The sequence below is a fragment of the Artemia sp. Qi Xiang Cuo genome, chromosome 17 (genome assembly GCF_049724085.1).
Source record: "Artemia sp. Qi Xiang Cuo chromosome 17, ASM4972408v1, whole genome shotgun sequence".
NCBI classification, from domain to species: domain Eukaryota; kingdom Metazoa; phylum Arthropoda; class Branchiopoda; order Anostraca; family Artemiidae; genus Artemia; species Artemia sp. Qi Xiang Cuo.
The window spans coordinates 40,609,977-40,632,630 of record NC_142810.1 but is presented as its reverse complement, the minus strand read 5'-3'; the positions used below and the strand labels follow the sequence as shown (position 1 = coordinate 40,632,630).

Genomic DNA, 22,654 nt, shown 5'->3' with positions numbered 1-22,654 from the left:
CAGAATTTTTGATGTAAAGCAGGCAAAAAGCTTACCAGGTTTAACCACCAAATTAGGTAAGCTGATCAAAAAAAAACACAGAGCATGAAATTACTATAGAAAAAATAAGACCACAGAAAATTATCTTGTCATCAAATCCTTTCGTAATCAAACAACAAACCAAATAAAGGAGTTGAAAAGAAGGTTTGAGGAAGAACTGGCCGAGGAAGTTAAGGATAACCCTAAATATTTCTGGCGTCATGCCACTCAAAAATGTAGCAGCAGACACACAATCCCAGATATCCTGCATGATAGTAAATCAGTTGCTGATCCTGAACTGAAAGTTGAAATTGTCAACCAATATTTCTCCTCTGTTTTTTTCATCCAACTCCAGTATTGTATATCCTACACCTCCTTTATATGATGCATAACATAATATGGAACCAATTCTGATTACAGATACTGTGGGTATAAAGGAACCCATATCCTTCAAACTGAATAAATCTGCTGACCCAGATGGCATTCATCCACATATCCTAAATGGATGTCATACAGTTTTGTGCCAACCTCTTTCCCTGCTGTTCAATTTATCACTAAATCTTTCTAGACTACCTCAGGACTGGAAAACTGCTCATATCATTCCTATCATAGGAAGCGTGCTAGCGCTGCCTAAGTAAAGAATGATGTGGGCACAATATGTTGTTTTTTGGTTCTCCATACCCGGGCACTTCGGATCGAAGGAGTTGTCGTATAAACTTCGAAAAGGGCTCATTCGATTGGAAATTGGAGTGGCTAGTGCCCTTTAATAGTCGAAAGTGAAAGGAGGGCAACTAGCTTCCCCCCACGCCCATCATTCCCCCAAACACATCCAATCAAAATTTTGAGATAGCCATTTTGTTCAGCATAGTTGACTTCCAGATAGAAAATATGTTTTTGAGGAGGGACACCCCCCCCAACCCTCAGGGCAAGAGTTTTAAGTTATGCCCTGGGGGCATATTTTATAGAAAGGGTTGTCGTAGAAACTACAAAAGAGGCTCATTTAATTGGAAATTCAAAGGGCTAGAACCCTTTTTAATAGTCAAAAGTGATTGGAGGGCAACTAGCCCCCCCCCCACGCCCTTCAATCCCCCGAACACATCCAATCAACATTTTGAGATAGCCATTTTGTTCAGCATAGTTGATTTCCAGATAGAAAATATATTTTTGAGGAGGACACTCTCCCACAGCCCTCAGGGCAAGGGTTTTAAAGTTATGCCCTGGGGCATATAAAGGTTTTATAGAAGGCGTTGTCGTAGAAACTTCAAAAAAAGCTAATTCAAATGGAAATTAGAAGGGATAGTCCTCTTTTTGATAGTCGAAAGTAATTGGAGGGCAACTAGTCCCCCCCCCTACACCAGTCAGTCCCACGAAGACAGCCATTAAAAATTTTGAGACAGCCATTTTGTTCAGTGTAATGGATTTCCAGATAGAAAACATATTTTTGAGGAAGACACTCCCCCACAACCCTCAGGGCAAGGATTATAAGTTATGCCCTGGGGGCATATAAAGTTTTTATAGAACGCGTTGTCATAGAAACTTCAAAAAGGGCTCATTCGATGGAAAATACAAATGAATGTGCATTCTCAGTTTATTATACATATACTGATGTTTAGTAATTAAAATGTTAATATTATTTGATTTATTAAAGTTATAAAAGTAAAAACATATATATTTTTTCAGTAAAGTGCAAATTTTTTTCTGGCCTTGGGAATGCATAGGAGTTTTGCACCCAACTTATGTTAATTTCTGCCCGTTTTGAGTTTGACTCGGTTATTTATTGTAATTTTTGTTCGTTTTGGGTTTCATTTATTTATCAATGCTGATTTATGGTAGTTTCACGCTTGGTAGATTATTTGATTTAATTTTTGCTTTTTTTTTTGTTTAATGGAGTTCTTTACGTTTCTTTGAAAAACTTATTTTGTAGAAAGTTTTTTTTAATTAATTTTCATAAAAGATAGAAGGGACCTTGTTGAAAATTATCGACCCATCAGCATGACATCAGCAGTTGTTAAGGTTCTTGAAAGAATATTCAATCCTGCAGTCGTTAAACATCTTGAAGCAAACATTGTTTTACACAGTTTACAACATGGCTTTCGTTCTGAAAGATCTGTTGACACCAATCTCGATTCATATGATCACATCACCAAGTTGCTTGATATTGGGGTGCCTGCTGACATGATTCTGCTTGACTTTTTTAAAGCTTTTGACAAATTGTGTCTCAATCGACTTGCAATTAAATTATGCATAGTAAAGCTTGAAGAGAAATCCCTGCTCTGGATCCTTGTTTTCTTTATTTGCGCAACAATGTGTTCAGTTGTTTGATGACTCTGGTAATCGTATTCTTTCTTTCTCAACATGTGCTCTGAGTGGAGTTCCTCAGGGAAGTGTCTTGGGTCCTACACTATTTAATATCTTCATCAATGATGCTCCTTCCATTATCAGCAGTAAATCAACTCCTTATGCAGATGACCTGAAGCTGCTTGGACCAGCTTTATCCTGTGAAGATCACGCCCTTCTATAAAATAATCTTCAACTGCTGGGTCAATGGGCTGAGGCCTGGCTTCTTGAATTCAATGTTGCCAAGTGCCAAATCATTCACTTTGGCAAACTGATTCCTTGCCACTCTTTTTTTTTCTTAGGCCACCCACTCTCCTCTGTAAATAATGAGCAAGATCTTGGTGCCATTATTGATAATGAATTGAAATTTAGCACACATGCCAAGGGGTCTGCTGCTAGTGCTAGTTCAACCTTGGGACTGATTAAGCGTACTATTTCCTCTTGTTCCCCTAATGTCATCAGTCTTCTTTAGAAGGGACTTCTGCGTCCTAAGCCTGAAGTTGAAATGTCTCTTGCCTCTCCATATTTTAGAAAAGACATAAAAGTTCTTGAAGATGTGCAGGGACGTGCTACTAAAGTAATATCAGGCATGCAAAAGCTTTCCTTCCCTGTAAGAGTATCAAAGCTGAATCTCCCTACACTTGTTTACAGGAGAAATAGAGGGGATTTCATTTTAACCTTTAAGTTATTGAGGGCTAATATTCTCCCAGCATTATTCCCTACTGTTGGTACCAGTTCTATAACTAGAAGTCATCACCTGAAACTTGTCAAGCAGTCTACAATTTCTAGAATCTGTAATCAATTCTTCTCAAAACGTATCGTCAATAATTGGAACAAACTATCTAATGAAACAGTTACTGCTCAATCCGTTGATGTTTTTAAATGAAGGCTAGATGCTGAATGGTTCTCCAGAGAGTGTAAATTCAATTGGGATGCTACTAAAGATGTAACAGCACCTGGTCACCAGTGAACCTGCATACAACTATTCATCATTCTAGAGCTCTACAAGGAGAAATCCTTAGATTGCTCCTAGTTGCAATTTAAGGTAATTTAAGGTAATATGTAAAAATAATATTTTCAGACAAAGTCTGCCAGCAAATTTGAAAACTGCCAAGTATCATTGCTCCTATGCAACCCAACTTTTGCATGGCGAATCACAACAAAGGGAGTGCCAAGATATAACAGCAAGGGAATGAGACAAATAGAGATTCAAAAAGGAAGAATTTGAGTGAATAGCCATAAAAGGAGAAGGGTGAAAGAGGAAAATAAAAAAAATCAGCTTTTACCTTCCTAGATAGCCAAAATCAAGTTTCTGCATGTCAAGTTTATTTAAAATAAACAAACATAGCTATCCACCAAATATCATCCACCTTAATTCCCTCTGCATTGCAACTATCAAAATTAATTAAAGGAGTACAACCTATACTGCAAATTGTCTATTAAATAACCATGATTGTAAGTGTATCAGGTACAATAAGATACAGTTCACTAGCTACCAGAATACTCCCCCTCCTCTTCCTTTGAGACAAGGTAAGAAAATGTTCAGTAGTACAAATAAAAAGCAACACAATTGGCATTAAGTTTCAATGACATCACCTGCAAAACACCAACAATGTTCACAATTCCCCCTCTTCTGATTTTTCTAAAATAAAGATGAGACCCTAGACTAAAGATTGACACAATGCAGTGCTCCGTAGATGCTCCAACAGCAGTAATTTGAAGCTACAACTTATGTTTAATGAATCAAACCTCCCAGCAGCAATGCTGAAGGACAAACATTCAAAATTAAAATATCCAACCCAGAAAAAGGTTCATTTAGCTTTTACATTCTTGTTGTCCATTAGAAACCCTTTAAGTAGCTCCACTTGAAAGTTGATATCATCAACATTATCAAAATCTAAGTGAAGAAGGATATGCTCCAAAACTGGTGCCCATCATAATCTCCAATAAAGACTGAAGACAAAGATTTCTAATAGAAGATGTGTAAAGCATAATGGTGATTACTTTAAGTTGCCTTGCCAGCAATATAAGGGGGTGATGAATTCCTGTAGATGTCTTGCTGTTCATGGAGGTGGCTTCAAGTAGATTCCCAATTCAGCCTCAGGCCTACAGTTTTTGGCATTGGAAATGACATTGTTTGTACTTGGCTAGTATTCTACCTTAAAAAAAAACATAAAAGAAAATAAGTGTATATCTTTGCTGAATGCTGTTATACTTAGTTATACACTGCTTCAACCAACAGAGGCATTTGCTGTTATTTTATGGATGCATTCCATGTCAAGTGATAATGATTAATGATGATAAGGGGCTTTGGGAAGTTTTCCTGTGTTTAATCATCATTAACAACAGTCTGAACAGGAAACAGTCCATTTAGCCTTGCATTTTGAAAATTAATAACATTGGTAACACTTCATAAGGTCCTTGAAGATGAGAGGGGACTTGCAATCAAAACAAACTCATTTTGAGTCAATAAATGTGTTTTGCACTGCAGATATCCCTATAAAAGCATACAATTTTAACAATCTTTCATGAGTAACGAAATTTTGAGCAAAGTCTAGGCAAAAATATAATTTCAAGATTTTAAGTGCATTAACTGCACATAATTCTATCATCTTTCTATTTGATTAATACTTATTATGTCTGGCCGATTTTTAAACCAACTCCCAACCAAGGCTGTACCCAGGGGGGGGTGGTTAGAGGGGTTTGCCCCTCCCCCCGAAATGTTTTTCTGACTCGTAAAAACGTAACAAAAAAGGATATAAACAATTTTTGTATGCGTTTTTTAAGTTTTTTTCGTTTAACACCCCTCCCCCAAAAAAAGATCTTTGAGTAAACTCCCCCCCCCCCAAAAAAAAAAAAAATCCTGGGTAAAGCCTTGCTCCTAGCTAAAATTAAAAACAACTAATTATTTTGCAAATGTGGAAGAGAAATTACTAATGGATGGGGCCCAATTTTCTTAAATTTGAGGATATGGAATAAATTTCAGTCAAACAAAATTCAACATTATTAATTATGATTGCAATGCAAAATGCACTCTATCTATAATAGACAACACCTGTCTAGTTAGAGTTAGTTGGGCAAGCAAAATAAACCTTTGTGACACTGAAGCACAACCTTAGACACAAATACCACCTTGGTTGTGCTGGATACGTATTTGCTGTTATCTATTGCAGATTATATCCAGAATTTATGGCAAGCCAAATAGATACTGAAACAAATTGCTGATAAACCTTATAGTGAATAGAATCAATTCCTGTCATTGCTTTCACAAGACATCCCTTTTCATCATTAAACAAGTCCTAACATCAAACTAGATGCAGTAATTGACAACAATGTCTTGGAAAAAAATTATTTACTTATTGTAATACTTGCTATTGTTATTAACATTTTGAATATTTTAGCTTCAGGATTGTAATATCATGAAGTATCATTATGGTTGAAATATATAAGCAAGAATGTTTCAATGTGCAGTTTCACCATCCCTCTTCTGATATAAATTGCTATAAAAAAAAAAAGTACAAAACAGTTCAAGCATACATTCAAAATATATATATATATATATATATATATATATATATATATATATATATATATATATATATATATATATATATATATATATATATATATATACATATACTATAAAATGGGGTGGCTTTTCACTTTTTTCCTGGTTTTTAGTCTGTGACTTTTGAACAGGCTGAGCTTTTGCTTTGATTTAAATTGCATTAGTGTATAACACCATCCTGCTGTTGATTACCTTGCTTAAAAAACTACCAGTCATAGGGAACAGTTTGTTTTTTTTTTGGGGGGGGGGGGTCAAAGACACCCCAGGGCCTAGGTCACATATGGTTATAGTTAAATATATGAATCAGTACTCAGAGATATAAGCTTTTTGGCTTTACCCCCCTGATCATGGGTGCCATAAGTGGGGCAGGGGGGCCCCCACCCCCCCTGGCTGTATGATGCAGCCTTATTTTTATATTTTTGTTCTGAGATTTCTATTATATAGCATTAAAAGTGTCAATTAGACAAGCTTTGACCCCCCCCCCCCCTGGAATTCAGCTTATGGGCGCCCATGCCCCAAATGGAAGGTCATAGCAGCAAAAAGACTCCTTCAACTGTAGACATCCCTCTTTCTGAGATTGCAGCAGTTATTATGGCCCTGTAAACAAGTCTACAGGATACTTTTTGCCCACAAAAAATGTAATCTGCTTAGACATCCTCTCTGCATTGTACCTATTTTAACAAGATCAAACAGAAATAGAAAACTGACCAATATGCTGTGAGTTATCTGAATAGCTTTCAAAAATTGTCTTGAATAGCTTTCAAAAATTGGTTCCACTTTAAAATTTCAATTTATTTCCAAGCCATCCTGGGACAAAGGAAGCACAACTCTTAAGACAGCTAAGAATACATCTCTTCTTCCATATATAAGCCAAAGACCCATCCATGGGCACATGTAGCTTCTTCTCTCGAGGGGGGGTGCCAATTCTGTGGCGAAGGGTTTGGGGGCTAAAGTTATATTGGCAGTTCACAAAAGCTTACATTGCCAGCAAGCTCTATCATACCTATGAAATCTTTATTAATAAGTAATCACCAAAAATCATCAATCATCAATAAGCTTCAGCATTAATCAATCTTCTTGGATTAGAGCTTAATCTTTCCAAGATATTATGGATAATTGCTTCTTGTTTGACTTTTATTCCGTAATTCCAGCTTTTTCAACCATCTAGCTTTTATCAACTGCTTTTTTAGCCATCTGTTTTTTTTCAACTGTTTTTACCTTAAATCGCACTTGCTAGCGATAGGACGAATCCTGTGTCCGCCAGCTTCAGTGATGATAGTTAATCATCATTTGTGGCGTCCCAAATGGTGCACCATGGTTTGTTGAGCCACTCTCTATCCACTGATGACTTAAACGCATCCACGCTGGTAGAGGTTACTGTTTTTTCACTAAGGGAGTTCCACAAGCTGACAACTCTATTTGAGAAGAACTTGTTACTTAGTCTGGTGTTGGATCGTTTTCGGAATTGCTTTTGAGAATGACCACGAGTTCTGTTTGAAGTGTCCGGTTGGAAAAGGCCAGGAATGGTATCCTCAGCAGTTAGGAGCTTGTATGCTGTTATCACATCGCCTTGTTTGCGACAATATGTTAGAGATGGTATTCAAACCTGCTTTTTCAGCCATATCTAGTGTAAATTTGAACTTCTAGGGAGGCAACTCCCCCCTCCCCATTCTGTATACCCATGGACCCATCCCAGTAAATTTTTACCAAATCATATTATTTACTTACAAATAAAGTGAATATACCACTTGATGCCTTTTTGTATGGTCTTTCCAAATATAATAATCATTTTTGTTAGAAATGAACTTTACCCCCCACCCCTATATATACCAATTCAGGGTATATATTTGCACATTAAGGGGGTTGGGGGAAATTTTAAATTTACCACCCATTTACATCAGAAATAAAATTTGCTCCCATCCCCTAATGTGCAAATATATACCCTGAATTGGCCTATATAGGGGTGGGGGTGAAATTCATTTCTGACAAAAATGATTATTAGATTTGGAAAGAGCATAAAAAAGGCATCAAGTGGTATACTCACTTTATTTGTAAGTCAATGATATGATTTGGTAAAAATTTACCCCCATCCCCACAAAAACACTGACTGAGACTTAAAAGTAGGCTATATTCAGCATCACATAGCAAATTCCTCTGTTTCTCTTTAAGACAACAAATGAAATCATTCTACACCATGAAATGACAAGTGGTACAATTGGCCTTAACTAGTATACCTTCAGCTGCACAACACCAACTATATCTGTGAAAGTTTCCCACAATTCCCCTCTGCAGAATTTGCCCAGAAATGACTATCTACCAATGAAACATAGTGTTTGAAAGATATAATATAACACCAGTTGTACATAGCTAGGCCTACAGGTAATAGGCTATTTTAAATTCTAAATCTTCCAGAAGCAGCATTATGATCTGTTACACCTAGGATCTGCTCCTCTTATTACCTTAAATTGCAGCTAGGAACAATCTAAGGATTTATCCTTGTAGAGCTTTGGAATGATGACTAATTGTATGCCAGAATCACTGGTGACCAGGTGCTGGTCCATATTCGGTAGCATCCAAATCGGATTCATACTCTTTGGAAGACCATTCAGCATCTAGCTTTCATTTAAAAACATCAATGGACTCAGCATTAAATGTTCATTAGATAATTTGTTCCAATTGTTGACAATATGTGTTGAGTACAAACTCTATATGTTGTAGACTGCTTGACAAGTTTCAGTTGACGACCTCTAGTTCTTGAATTGGTGCTAACAGTAGGGAATACTGCTGGGAGAATATTAGCCCTCAATAACTTAAAGGCTAAAATGGCATCCCCTCTATTTCTCCTGTATACAAGCGTACAAAGATTCAACTTTGATAGTCTTACAGATAGGAAAGCTCTTGCATGCCAGATATCACTTTAGTGGCGCGTCTCTGGACACCTTCAAGAACTTTTATATCTTTTTTAAAATATTGAGAGGCAAGTGACATTCCAACTTCAAGCTTAGGACACACAAGTTCCTTATAAAGAAGACTGATGACTTTAGGGGAACGAGAGCAAATAGTATGTTTAATCTGTCCCAAGGTTGAACTAGCCCCAGCAGCAGACCTCTTAGCATGAGTGCTGAATTTTAATTCATTGTCAATAATGGCACCAAGATCTTGCTCATTATTTACAGAGGAGAGTGGGTGGCCTAAGAAAAAATAAGAGTGGCATGAATTCTGTTTACGAAAGTGAATGATATGGCACTTGACAACATTGAATTCAAGAAGCCAGGCCTCAGCCCAGTGACCCAGCAGATGAAGATTATTTTGTAGCAAGGCATGATCTTCACAGGACAAAGCTGGTCCAAGAAGCTTCAGGTCATCTGCATAAAGAGTTAAATTACTACTGATAATGGAAGGAGCATCATTGATGAAATTATTAAATAATGTAGGGCCCAAGACACTTCTCTGAAGAACTCTACTCAGAACACACATTGAGGAAGAAAGAATATGATCTCCAGAGTCATCAAACAACTGACAACATTGGTTTCGCAAGTAAAGAAAATCAAGGATCCAAAGCAGGGATTTCTCTTCAAGCTTAACTGCATGCAATTTAATTGCAAGTCGATTGTGACACACTTTGTCAAAAGCTTTAGAAGAGTCAAGCAGAATCATGTCAACAGGAACCCCAACATCAAGCAACTTGGTGATGTGATTATATGATTCAAGGAGATTGGTATCAACAGATCTTCCAGAACAAAAGCCATGTTGTGAACTGTGTAAAACATTATTTGTTTCAAGGCGTTGAACAACTGCAGGATTAATTACTCTTTCAAGAACCTTAACGATTGCTGACGGGTCGATAATTTTCAGAAAGGTCTTCTCTACTTCTTTTAAAAATAGGAATAATATGGGCAGTTTTCCAATCCTGAGGTAGTCTAGAAAGATTGAATGATAATTTGAACAGCAGGGAAAGAAGTTGACACAAAACTGTACAACATTTGCATAGGATATGTGGGTGGATGCTGTCTGGGCCAGCAGATTTATTCAGTTTTGAGGGATGTCAGTTCCTTTAGAACCAAAGTATCTGTAATCAGAATTGGTTCCATATTATGTGATACATCATATACGGGAGGTGTAGGATATATAACACTGGAGTTGGATGAATAAAATAGAAGAGAAATATTGATTGAAAATTTCAACTTTCAGTTCAGGATCAGCAACTGATTTACTATCATGCAGGATATCCAGGATTGTGTGTCTGCTGCTGCATTTTTGAGTGGCATAGCCCCAGAAAGATTCAGGGTTAACCTTAACTTCCTCTGCCAGTTTTTCCTCAAACCATCTCATCAATACCTTTATTTGGTTTCTTGTTTGATTATGAAAAGATTTGAAGACTAGATAATTTTCTGTGGTCTTATTTTTCTATAATGGTTCCATGCTCTGTGTTTTCTATTGATTAGCTTGCTTATTTTAGTAGTTAAGAAAGGTAAACTTTTTGTCTGTTTTACCTGAAAAATTCTGGTGCATGACTTTTCAACATTTAGAATTTCTGTTTTTATATTTGACCAACTCTCCTTGATATCATCAGTAATAAGCTTTTTCCAGTTGACTTTGGCAAGTTTTTCAAAGTCTATTTGGTAAAGTTCTACCAAGACATATTATTGAGTTAGGACTAAAGTGAATACACCATTTGATGCCTTTTTTTATGCTGATTACAAATATAATAATCATTTCTATCAGAAATGAATTTCAGCCCCCTATATATGCCAATTCACAGTTAGGTTAGGTATATATAGGGGGGGGGGGCTGAAATTCATTTCTGATAGAAATGATTATTATATTCATATTCAGCATAAAAAAAGGCATCAAATGGTGTATTCACTACTATTCCTAACTTAATAATATGATTTGGTAGAACTTTACCAACTAGGCCTAGGCTATTTTGTAGTTAACATACTTTTGTTGCTTAGAGGAAGGCTGAAAGGTAGGTAGACATAACTCTGAAATAATTATAACATGGTCATTGTTACCAACAGGTGTGGTTATAGCATTCTTAATAAGAAGGTCAGGGTTACTGAGTATAACCAGATTAAGAATGTTGGAGACTTGACCTTCCATGAAACAAGTTGGTTGTGAAATTGTTTGACAGAGGGAATTATCAGAGAGGGCAGACAAAAAGGAGAATCTCTATTACAAAAACCAGATCCATCAATCCATTGGATTTCAGGAAGATTAAAGTCCCCCATAAGGACAAGATCATAGCTGGCAAAATTGGTCATCATATGAGACAACATGGCAGCCAAATTTGATTCTGAGTCCATGACACATGGAGCACTGGGGCTTTTATAAACAACACCCACTACAATTGAAGTTCTTTTATTGTGTAATTTAATCCACACAGACCCAATTCCATCAGTATTCAGAGAATTGAATGAGACTAATTTGGGCTATTTTTGTTATGGTAGGCTAAGTGTATTTTTAAGGCAGAGATTTTTGGCAAAAATGTTTGAGAATTCTCCTACAATTTCACATACATTGCATACCTTAGTCTGTGAAGTCAGCTGCACAACCGCTTTCCTGAAAGCAAGTTTTGTATCACTATTTCCCATTTCCTTGACTATTTAGTACAGCATTGACAAAAATGTAAATAAAATACTGTTTGCCGACAATACAGAACTTGTTTAGTTTGCCAAATTATAAATTCGAAGGATTTATTCTTTTCTAATTGTTAGAAGAGAACGTTTTTCGCGTCCCTGATAGACACCAACACTTTTTTGTGTTGGGGTCTATCAGCGGCACACCGCCAATTAAATTCGCACCGGCATGGGAAAATATTTGGCAACCTGCCGGCATGCTGCCTGTACCATTGGCGCGGCGACATGCCGCCGGTCTTTCTATATTTACCCTTGTGTTTTTGCAGTGATTTGTTGATTTCGGTGTGCTAAGTTAGGTAACGTGCGAAGCAACTTTGTAAATGTCTATCGATATTGGTTTTGAACCAGAAAATTAGAATAAAAGCTTACAGACAGAGTAGGCACATATTTAAGGAGGATGGGGGTCTAGTACTTTTTTTTACCTTTTATGGGGGGATCTAGGCCCCACCCGAAATTTCACAAGATTTTCTTAAGAGATTATTTTCTAAACTGTAGCAGTCCTTTTGATTTCTTGCAGTAGTCGGCTATATCACGTCATGAACCATAATTTTTTCATTTTCTTGCTCATTCCATACTTGTGCTTTAGTTTCCAGCGTATTTCACACATGAAGAACAAAATCAGCTTCACTATTGTGACAAACGAGGTCGAAAGTTTTTTTTTTTTTAGAGAGAGTTTTATTCTAAACAAACAAACAATTTAACATAAGTTTAGCGGCCACCCCAAGAAGTAAAAACTTGTCCAAGGGGGTCGGCAAAAATACACTAACATAAAAAAAACAATAAAAAAACAAAAAAATAACCTATCTATATCACAGTCCCCAAACAGCACCACAAACCTTACACCTTAACATTTTCATTAAATTTACTATCATATTCATAATCATCACCGCCAGGAGCCATAAATGTTTACCAATATCATTATTAAAAAAAAAAAAAAAAAAAAAAAAAAAAAAAAAAAAAAAAAAAAAAAAACACTAAATTTCATGCTTACTAAAAAGCATCCCAAAAGGCATCCTTACTAAAAAGTTTTATACTGTGATTACTGGGTGTCAGTCCTAAGACAGTTATCATGAAAACACAGGCACCGAGGGAAGCGAACGCTGTCGTTAATTGAATAGCAACAGATTAAAAATTTTGGAAAGAGTTGTTGCTTGTATTGCCTTTCCCTCAAACTTACGTCGGTCATTATGTAATACATACCCTCAGAGTTCAAAGGCCTTTAACAGACAGTCGGTTTATTCAGATTTAAACTATATGTCACTCGGGGTGCTTTGAACTAATTTGTAACTCGATCCTATCCTAATAAACCAAAAAATCAGTGGCAGCAAGCAGCTCCCCGCTGGAAAAACGGTGGCACGCTGCCGTTTTTCCTAAGAATCGGCTATTCGCAGCAGAAAAGAAAACCTACAAGGCGTCTCATCCCTGGGTTCAAACATGCATATTTTTTGCATCTAGCAACTAATATAAGGCCAGAAATTTGATAATAGCAGGTGAGGTCAGTTTTATGATAACACTTATCAACTTTTGATAATCATCCAACTTTATGAATATCATCTACTCCGATAGGTTTGGCTTACAAAATCGATCTGAATAATTGATTGGTGAGTTCAGCACAATTTCCTTATGCCTTATTTATTGTGGATATTTATGTCTGGAAGTTCTCCTTTGTGACACGTAACATTTACAAGATGACCAAAGGGCAGTGCCCTATGGAGGAAGTAAATATTTCAGAATACCTGAAATATTATGGCCAGTTATAGTTATGGCCAGATTAGCTGGCCCTAACTGTGACTACGGACGCATTCCTAAAAGTTTAAATATATTAATTCGTTTCCTTTTAAAAACCTAGAAAAACTATTATGTAGATTTGAACTTTTTACTGCTTAGGATGCGAATAAAAGTTTAGTGTTACCCTCTTTAATAGTTTTTGAGTTAACATACAATTTTAGAGCAGATTTCGAATTTTAGAGCAGAGATTCGAATACAATAGTTGGCAAAAACATCGCGAATGTATAACTTCAGGGTGTGTGCTAAATTAAATCATAAAGCACAATCTCACTCAATTTCAAAATTTAATTTCTGACCAAGGTCTTAGGGGTGTGAAGATTACGAGAAAAAAATTTCAACCTGAATGATTCTTAGAGCGCACTTGTCAATATTTGAACTCAGGTCTAGATTGGCATTTTTTAACCACGTCTTAGAAAGGCTCAAACCTTTTTTAAAAGTTCAAGGTTTTTTGAAAGATAGTTTTTCCCCCCTTCCCTAAAATTCTAAGTCCTTCCAAAAAATTAATACATTTCCCAAAGTCACGAGACAAAACAGCATATACTTACCAGCTACATTTAGAATTGACCCCTTTTAATGAATCACAGTGAGTGCCTGTAATCGATGTAATGCGAAACAGTTACTAACCTTCAACCAAAAACAGGAAAAAACACAATACTCTCTTGAGAGCATCCGAAAACGATCTGACTGATTTGATTGTAATGAAACCCGTTCTCACTCTAGGATCATGTCAACATTTTCGAGTAGCTAATGGCTTATAAGGATTACCAACACTGCCAAGTATACATATTCGATACCTAATTAGGATTAGATTTCCGAAAGGTTTTAGCCTTTGGGATCTTGTGGATACTTACGCACGTTGTTAAAATATATGTAATGGCAATGTATGTTAAAAATAATATTTTTATGTGCAGTTCCCCGTATTTTGATGGTCCTCGCTAGGGTCAGGTTGCAGTACCGACCTTCGGCGCTTGCAAATGACAGTCACTTTACTCGGGCGGCAGCTCAGGTCCTTGCTTTAATTTGGCAGCTTACAAGAGGTCCTCGCAAATGGCACTCGATTCGTCCAAACAGAAGCTTGAGTCTTTGGCCTCCGTGCAAGAATCATGCCATATACCACAAATCGGTCGCGCCATTTTCAGGGGAAATTTAGTATTTTTTTTTTTTTCTACTTTGCTTGCAAAAACCTGACCTAATTCACGGTTCTTATGGCGTTAACTGAAATCTACGTTCAAAAATTCGTGACATTTGGTTCACTAGCTGAGGAATGCACTGCCCGTGTAAATAAAACCATAACTCAACTTTATATATAGGCTATAGAGATTAATATATTTCAAATTATTTCTGCCCAAGCGTCCCCCATTTCTGAACATCATAGATTCCTGAATTGCGTTCAAACGCCAAAATGTGTGAAAGTAAAGGCAAATAAAAGCAAATGCATCAAAAACTGCAATTTATATATGTAATATTTTTATGAAATTTGTATAATAATTTATAAGCATCCATAATTAAGTTAACAAGACATGCATAAGTGCTTTCCAGTGTTTTCACTGAAAACTTCAATTAGTTTGTTTAACATCAAATCCTTTCAGTTCTTGGTTAATATTTCTCAACCAACTTGAATTTTTCAACCCACCTGTGTACTCTACTTCATTTTTCTAAATGTCTCAGAAATTTTATGCTTAAATAGCAAATGGTTTGTAAGTGGCATATTTGAAAGTAGAGGGCCATCTGTCACGGTTGCAGTAGTAGCAGAAACCAAGCAAAGGATTTATTATGTCATTATAGTCTTAAAAACCTTCAGCGATTGATGGAGAGGTTGAAATATACCAAAATTATCTCATCGTTTGCAACTTGTTTTTCTTGCTTTATTCGCTGTCGTATTAAGAAACAGTCTATTGCCGTTTTATTTTTTTCTGTATTTACAATAGTTGAAATTGTATCATTCGGTAAAGCGTTGCCTTATAAATTATTATATTACTCACATTCTCTTGCTAAAAGCTAAGGTATTTGTCTACGCATTAAAAATTTAAATATAGACTGACATTTTGCTGTTTCAGCAAAAAATTATAACTCTCTCTTTTCAATAAGAATGGTTCCAGCAATATTTGCAACCTAGCTAAGAACAAACCCAAGCCAATAGAAGCAAAAACTTAAAAGCATTTAAAAAAAGTCTAGTGATAAAAAATTCCTATTTGTAGCTGATCCACGAAATGGCAACCCCTATCGCGATTAGTCTTAACTGTAAAAGTTTGTTCAGAAAACAAATTAATGGAGTTTCGAAAAATAGCCTGAAACCCCTTGAAAATGGAGTCATATTGAAACGAAAATTACACCATTGGAATTGCCATCGCCGGAAAGATCATACAGGATACTTAAAGCCCCGCACACTTTGATCAACAAGGAAAATCACCTTTTGCATGGATAGCATTAATGTGACCTTTTTTTTCTTCTTTTTATTTTCGTCAATTTTATTTCGTCACTTTTTTTTCTTCTTTTTATTTTCGTCACTAAAGCTTAAATCACGATATATAACACCAACCTGACGTCTTTTTTCTATTTGAACACAATGTCATATGTATAAACCTTTTTTTAACAAAAAAAAGAAAGAAAAAAAAGCGAAACAAAAGCGGTGGGTTAAAAATCTAAAAAATAAAATTTTCAAAAGAAAACTTGAGAAACTAAGAAACTAAATAAAAAGAAAACCTAGCTAAAAATTAACTAAAATGGGGAATTCATTCCAAGTTTTGTGCCAAACTCAAGTCTTGCTCGTTTTTGAAGTCGAAACTTTGACCTGCAATTCATACATATAAATACGTTAAAACATAAAAACACTTGAATATTTTTTTTTCAATAGGTTTAAAGTGTAACATTTTTTTTCGGAAGTATCTTAAAAGAGAGAGAGAAAAAAAAAAATTGAATTTTGCACTGGTTCCTGGCTGATTACATTTTTTAGCCAAGGGGTGTATTTGCAAAGCATCAGGAACAGCTAAGGGTTAAATTGAAACTTTCAAAGATAGTCGATGGAGATGTGCTCTTTAAGTCTCATCCCTCCCCGACCCGCAGCTTTCCACTCTAAAGCTGACGTGGCTTGAAGCAACAAAAATATGGAAAAACGAACGAAAAAAAAACCCATACGACTGCAAGCAACCAAGAAACGTACGATAACATCGATACAAGAGGAAAATATCATTAGAACATTATTAAAAAAAACGAACATGAATACTAAAATAGCTGAAGGACTTTAACTGCTTCTCTGACTGCTTTGTTAATTAAAAAGAGTTTCACAAATAGAAGATTTAAAAGAAAGGTAAAAAGCAATTCTAAAACCTAAAACGAACAGAAAGAATCATATAATAATCCAAACAGAGATTACCATGAATGAATAAAGGCAATTTAAAAGAGTGAAATGAAATGAATAATCAAATAAGAATAGCAGACACCTTTACGCACGAACAAACAAATTTCAGAACAACGAAAAATAAAATAAACAATAAAATCCAACTTAAAACGAAAATCTTAAAACTTAAGAAAATTTTGCATGCTGAACAATGGTCTGCGCAGTACAGGTACGGATCTTCTAATTTTCTGCCAATGGCCGAAGTGCAATGCTTGGTTGGGAGCTAATCATCCAACGCTTCCCGCATTCCCCCCCCCCCCGGATTTCTCCAGGTACCCGTTTAGAGCTGGGTTGACTCTGGCTGAGATTACAGAGTCATACCATTGCCCCCGTTCCAAACCAAAAAATCAGCGACACCAGGGTTCGAAACCCTATCCTCAGGATTTCAAGTGTAGCGCGCTAGCCACTCGGATTGACAATAAATAAGAGTAATAATACTGACCCTCTAAATCCTCTGTAATATAACTTCAATTATTCGGCGGAAATTTCTTTTTGTTGTTTGATAAAAGTCAATAATTTTTTAGGGAATCAAATGTTCTTTTCAATTTTTGCTTGTGCACTGGGCCCGATTGTCCAAGGAATTAAGGATACAAGTCTTGAGTCAATAAGAAAAAATAATTCTTTTTATCATCCTAATTTTGTCAGTGACTTATTGTTTTACGTTTCAAGCCTTTCAGAAAAACTACTTAATAATGTTTTTGATCCTGTATCTGTCGCCGTTTTCGTAGGAGCCAATATTCTTTATCTATTTCCCTTATGTATTGAGGTCCCCTTAGCCAAGGACTTAAGGTGGTTGGAGAGAAGTTTCTTTTTACCCAATTCAAGCCCCATTTAAGGGAGTCCCGTGCCCCAAACAATTTTTTCATAAACTAGGTTCCTCCTGGGTGTAAGTTTCGAATTGGTCAGGGAAAAAAATATTTCTTTCCATTACCAACCCTCCGTATGGCCTGGGAACTTTCTAAAAAATGGCCATACCTAAATTTCAATGGATACCTTGTTTATTTTCGGCGGGGGGGGGGGAGATAACAAAAGAAACACTAGAGTAAGCTGATTTTCCTTGAATCATTTCTGATATTTAAAAGAGCAGTAGAACTTTCAATTTCCAATCGAACGAGCCCCCCTCGTCAGATTTTAGGACCATCTCATCCATACGAGGCGGTCGGAAAAAACAAACAAACATGAAGGCACATGGCTCTTTACTATAGTGAACACTTGAGCATTGTCTGAAAACAGTTTTTATTCATTGTTAAATTATTGAGGCTAGGTCCAATAAATGCACACAAATATGCTTATTATTCATTTTCTTCTTTAATAAGCTTGTTATTATTATTTTATTTTTTTTTTATCTTTGAACCAAGGTAAAGCTTAAGTAAAACAAAAAAGACTGAACAAGAACAATTAGCATCTTTATTTAGGCTTCTATATTTAACTTTATGATTTTATTGGCAACACTGGACCAATTTCCTCACAAAAAAATTAGAGTTTCCTCTCTTGTTCTTTTCCCATCTTTTCGGTGAACACTTCATCTGGTGGAGCCAACTCATTTCACTGGAAGTTATAATTTATTTCAAAATGACTAAGCTCAAATATTCAGTTTGATTATCCTGTAATGAGTTGATAAAAAAAAAATACTGTCACGCCTTTAATTTTTTTTTTACCATCCCCCTTTCTAGTATTGAGATTTATTATTTTTAGAAAAGGTTAGCAACAGTTCAATTTTTTACGAATATGGATTACTAGAACTAACATAAATTATTAGATTATTTCAAATTTAACTGCCTGGCTATATTTTGTATTTATTTAGGCTGAATTCTTGGTGTCATATAATATTCGTCAAACTTAGGTTAAATTCTGATTTGGGAAATATTGGAAAAGTCCCATTCACGATGAAATTTTGCTAATCTCGAGGTTTAGTTAGCACTAATTTGAGCCAATCAGATTTTCCATACCTTTTCTCATTGGTTGAAAAATCTTAAGGAAAATTTTGATTGGCTTAAATAGAACTAGCTAAATCCCGACATTATTAAAGTTTCATTGCAAATGAGGGGCCTTAATAACTATCGTTAGATTGGAATGCTCAATGGGACTTTTGAGTCATTAGCAAAGCTTCTTTAGAACATTAAATCACTTTGTCACGCTTTCCAAATCACTTTTTTTTCTTTTCTTCCAGTTTTGTTTCCACTTTCATTTTTTCTTCTTTTAAGTGGAATTATGAGTGGTTAAGCATAAGCAAATTTTCATTTCTAATGTTTCAAGATAATTTCGGTATAGTGTGTATGTTCTAGCTGTAATTAATTTTTCTTTTGAATTGGTGCATACTTATTTTTATTTTGTTAAGTATCTTTTTTACTTGAGAAAACGCAGAATATGAAAAACCAAGAAAAGAAGAAACTGAAGAAAAATGTCAAAATACCGACCTGACTTCATTTCTTTTGATGGCTTCATTGAAAGCTATTAAAACCAATGGCCAAATAAAAGCAATTAACCAGATGGACAGGGGTATGACACTAAAAGACGGTTTGTACATTGTATCTTCATTCTCCAAATCATATAAAGTTAGGCTCATATAAATGCCGTGGAACAACAAACTGAAATAAAAAATTGAGCTAAAATTTTCTGACGAGGTGTTGCTAATGGCCTCAACACTGTCTCCATTCCAACAGGCCATTCTCTATCTAAAAAAGTGCTTTGCGAATAATTTTCAAAGAAAGAAAAGTTCCATACTCTTTTCTTAAAAAAAACAAGGTTAGAAACATTTGAGTTTAGGAAAGTTAAGTTACGCCTCCGTTTATCAAAAAATGCAATACAAAAACCCTCACACGTAAACATTTTCCCCAAAAGACCCTTCCCATCTAAACCTTGCCCATCCCGGATGTCTCTTAGACTGTTCCTATCTTGTCCCACATTCGCTGCTTGACTTCAAGTTACAAAAAAAAAAATGCGTCTTATATTACGAAAAATATTAACAAAATATCTAACTAATTTTCTAATTGTTATATTTTTACCTTCGCTTTTCTCCTTCTTTACTATATTTTTAATGACCCTTCTTAATTTACTAGTTTTATTTGTTTTAATTTTTTGACATGCCATAGCCTGTATATCTATATACCTGCAAAGCGCAAACCCATGAAGATCAACAGTTATATATTACTAATCTTGAAAATTTTCTAAATAAATGTCCTAGCTTTCCCTCTCAATCAGACTATCTGCCTTGGCCTTTTCTTCCAATTAGCCATGGCTCTTATGTTTTCATCACAGTCCAAAAACTTGATTTTATTTCAAAATTTTATACAGTTCTGAAAAAGGCTTATGGTAGCTTAGCCTCTCAATCAGATTATCTGTCTTGGCTTTATTTTACAATTAGCCATGGCTCTTAACTTTTTCATCACAGTCCAAAAACTTGATTTTATTTCAAAATTTTATACAGTTCTGAAAAAGGCTTATGGTAGCTTAGCCTCTCAATCAGATTATCTGTCTTGACTTTATTTTACAATTAGCCATGGCTCTTAACTTTTTCATCACAGTCCAAAAACTTGATTTTATTTCAAAATTTTATACAGTTCTGAAAAAGGCTTATGGTAGCTTAGCCTCTCAATCAGATTATCTGTCTTGGCTTTATTTTACAATTAGCCATGGCTCTTAAATTTTTCATCACAGTCCAAAAACTTGATTTTATTTCAAAATTTTATACAGTTCTGAAAAAGGCTTATGGTAGCTTAGCCTCTCAATCAGATTATCTGTCTTGGCTTTATTTTACAATTAGCCATGGCTCTTAACTTTTTCATCACAGTCCAAAAACTTGATTTTATTTCAAAATTTTATACAGTTCTGAAAAAGGCTTATGGTAGCTTAGCCTCTCAATCAGATTATCTGTCTTGTCTTTATTTTACAATTAGCCATGGCTCTTAACTTTTTCATCACAGTCCAAAAACTTGATTTTATTTCAAAATTTTATACAGTTCTGAAAAAGGCTTATGGTAGCTTAGCCTCTCAATCAGATTATCTGTATTGACTTTATTTTACAATTAGCCATGGCTCTTAAGTTTTTCATCACAGTCAAAAAACTTGATTTTATTTCAAAATTTTATACAGTTCTGAAAAAGGCTTATGGTATCTTAGACTCTCAATCAGATTATCTGTCTTGGCTTTATTTTACAATTAGCCATGGCTCTTAACTTTTTCATCACAGTCCAAAAACTTGATTTTATTTCAAAATTTTATACAGTTCTGAAAAAGGCTTATGGTAGCTTAGCCTCTCAATCAGATTATCTGTCTTGGCTTTATTTTACAATTAGCCATGGCTCTTAAGTTTTTCATCACAGTCCAAAAACTTGATTTTATTTCAAAATTTTATACAGTTCTGAAAAAGGCTTATGGTAGCTTAGCCTCTCAATCAGATTATCTGTCTTGGCTTTATTTTACAATTAGCCATGGCTCTTAACTTTTTCATCACAGTCCAAAAACTTGATTTTATTTCAAAATTTTATACAGTTCTGAAAAAGGCTTATGGTAGCTTAGCCTCTCAATCAGATTATCTGTCTTGGCTTTATTTTACAATTAGCCATGGCTCTTAACTTTTTCATCACAGTCCAAAAACTTGATTTTATTTCAAAATTTTATACAGTTCTGAAAAAGGCTTATGGTAGCTTAGCCTCTCAATCAGATTATCTGTCTTGGCTTTATTTTACAATTAGCCATGGCTCTTAACTTTTTCATCACAGTCCAAAAACTTGATTTTATTTCAAAATTTTATACAGTTCTGAAAAAGGCTTATGGTAGCTTAGCCTCTCAATCAGATTATCTGTCTTGGCTTTATTTTACAATTAGCCATGGCTCTTAACTTTTTCATCACAGTCCAAAAACTTGATTTTATTTCAAAATTTTATACAGTTCTGAAAAAGGCTTATGGTAGCTTAGCCTCTCAATCAGATTATCTGTCTTGGCTTTATTTTACAATTAGCCATGGCTCTTAACTTTTTCATCACAGTCCAAAAACTTGATTTTATTTCAAAATTTTATACAGTTCTGAAAAAGGCTTATGGTAGCTTAGCCTCTCAATCAGATTATCTGTCTTGACTTTATTTTACAATTAGCCATGGCTCTTAACTTTTTCATCACAGTCCAAAAACTTGATTTTATTTCAAAATTTTATACAGTTCTGAAAAAGGCTTATGGTAGCTTAGCCTCTCAATCAGATTATCTGTCTTGGCTTTATTTTACAATTAGCCATGGCTCTTAACTTTTTCATCACAGTCCAAAAACTTGATTTTATTTCAAAATTTTATACAGTTCTGAAAAAGGCTTATGGTAGCTTAGCCTCTCAATCAGATTATCTGTCTTGTCTTTATTTTACAATTAGCCATGGCTCTTAACTTTTTCATCACAGTCCAAAAACTTGATTTTATTTCAAAATTTTATACAGTTCTGAAAAAGGCTTATGGTAGCTTAGCCTCTCAATCAGATTATCTGTCTTGACTTTATTTTACAATTAGCCATGGCTCTTAACTTTCTGATATGCAAGATTCAATTTTCTTCTAATTGTTTGCAGTAAAGTATATTATTTGACGCTTAAAATTTGGCAATTCCTCATGGTAATGAAAAATTTGGTGAAGGGGCGAGACAATAGAGACTAGTCTCGAAGTGGCACTGATCACATCCAAGGATGTGATCTTAGAGAGGCAATCACATCATAGTAATAATCACATCATAGTAATAGTAATCACATCATAGAAGATCACATCATAGTAATAATAATTACTATGTCTATTTTTTAAACAAAACAGTTGAAAGTCCTCCTTAAGGAATAAAAAGTTAATAAATTAAAAAAAACTTACCAGACTAATCTGAAATACAAATTGACGCAAATATTTTTATTCTATCTGTTTTTTTTTTACTAAATAACGCCTT

General features: G+C 35.1%; 2 protein-coding genes across 3 annotated transcripts in view; both read right to left on the bottom strand.

Moving 5' to 3' along the window:
- LOC148942198 (protein HID1) overlaps positions 1 to 11,591 on the bottom strand; it is a 116,232-nt gene extending 104,641 nt beyond the window's left edge. The window contains exon 1 of one of the 2 annotated variants that reach the window (XM_089102864.1): positions 11,452 to 11,591. In XM_089102864.1, the coding sequence (XP_088958990.1) occupies positions 11,452 to 11,517 (66 nt within the window). In that variant the 5' untranslated portion in view covers positions 11,518 to 11,591. Of the gene's footprint in view, positions 1 to 4,359; positions 4,474 to 11,451 lie in introns of those variants that run through there. The other variant, XM_089102865.1, reaches the window with a different exon arrangement.
- A 4,321-nt stretch (positions 11,592 to 15,912) lies between these two features.
- The window catches only part of l(2)k05819 (transmembrane protein 94-like protein l(2)k05819), a 259,706-nt gene continuing 252,964 nt past the window's right edge, over positions 15,913 to 22,654 (bottom strand). Inside the window, exons 24-25 of the mRNA XM_089102832.1 lie at positions 19,165 to 19,335; positions 15,913 to 16,141 (exon numbers count right to left, since the gene is read on the bottom strand). Coding sequence (XP_088958958.1) covers positions 16,069 to 16,141; positions 19,165 to 19,335 — 244 coding nt within the window. The 3' untranslated portion in view covers positions 15,913 to 16,068. The remainder of the gene's footprint in view (positions 16,142 to 19,164; positions 19,336 to 22,654) is intronic.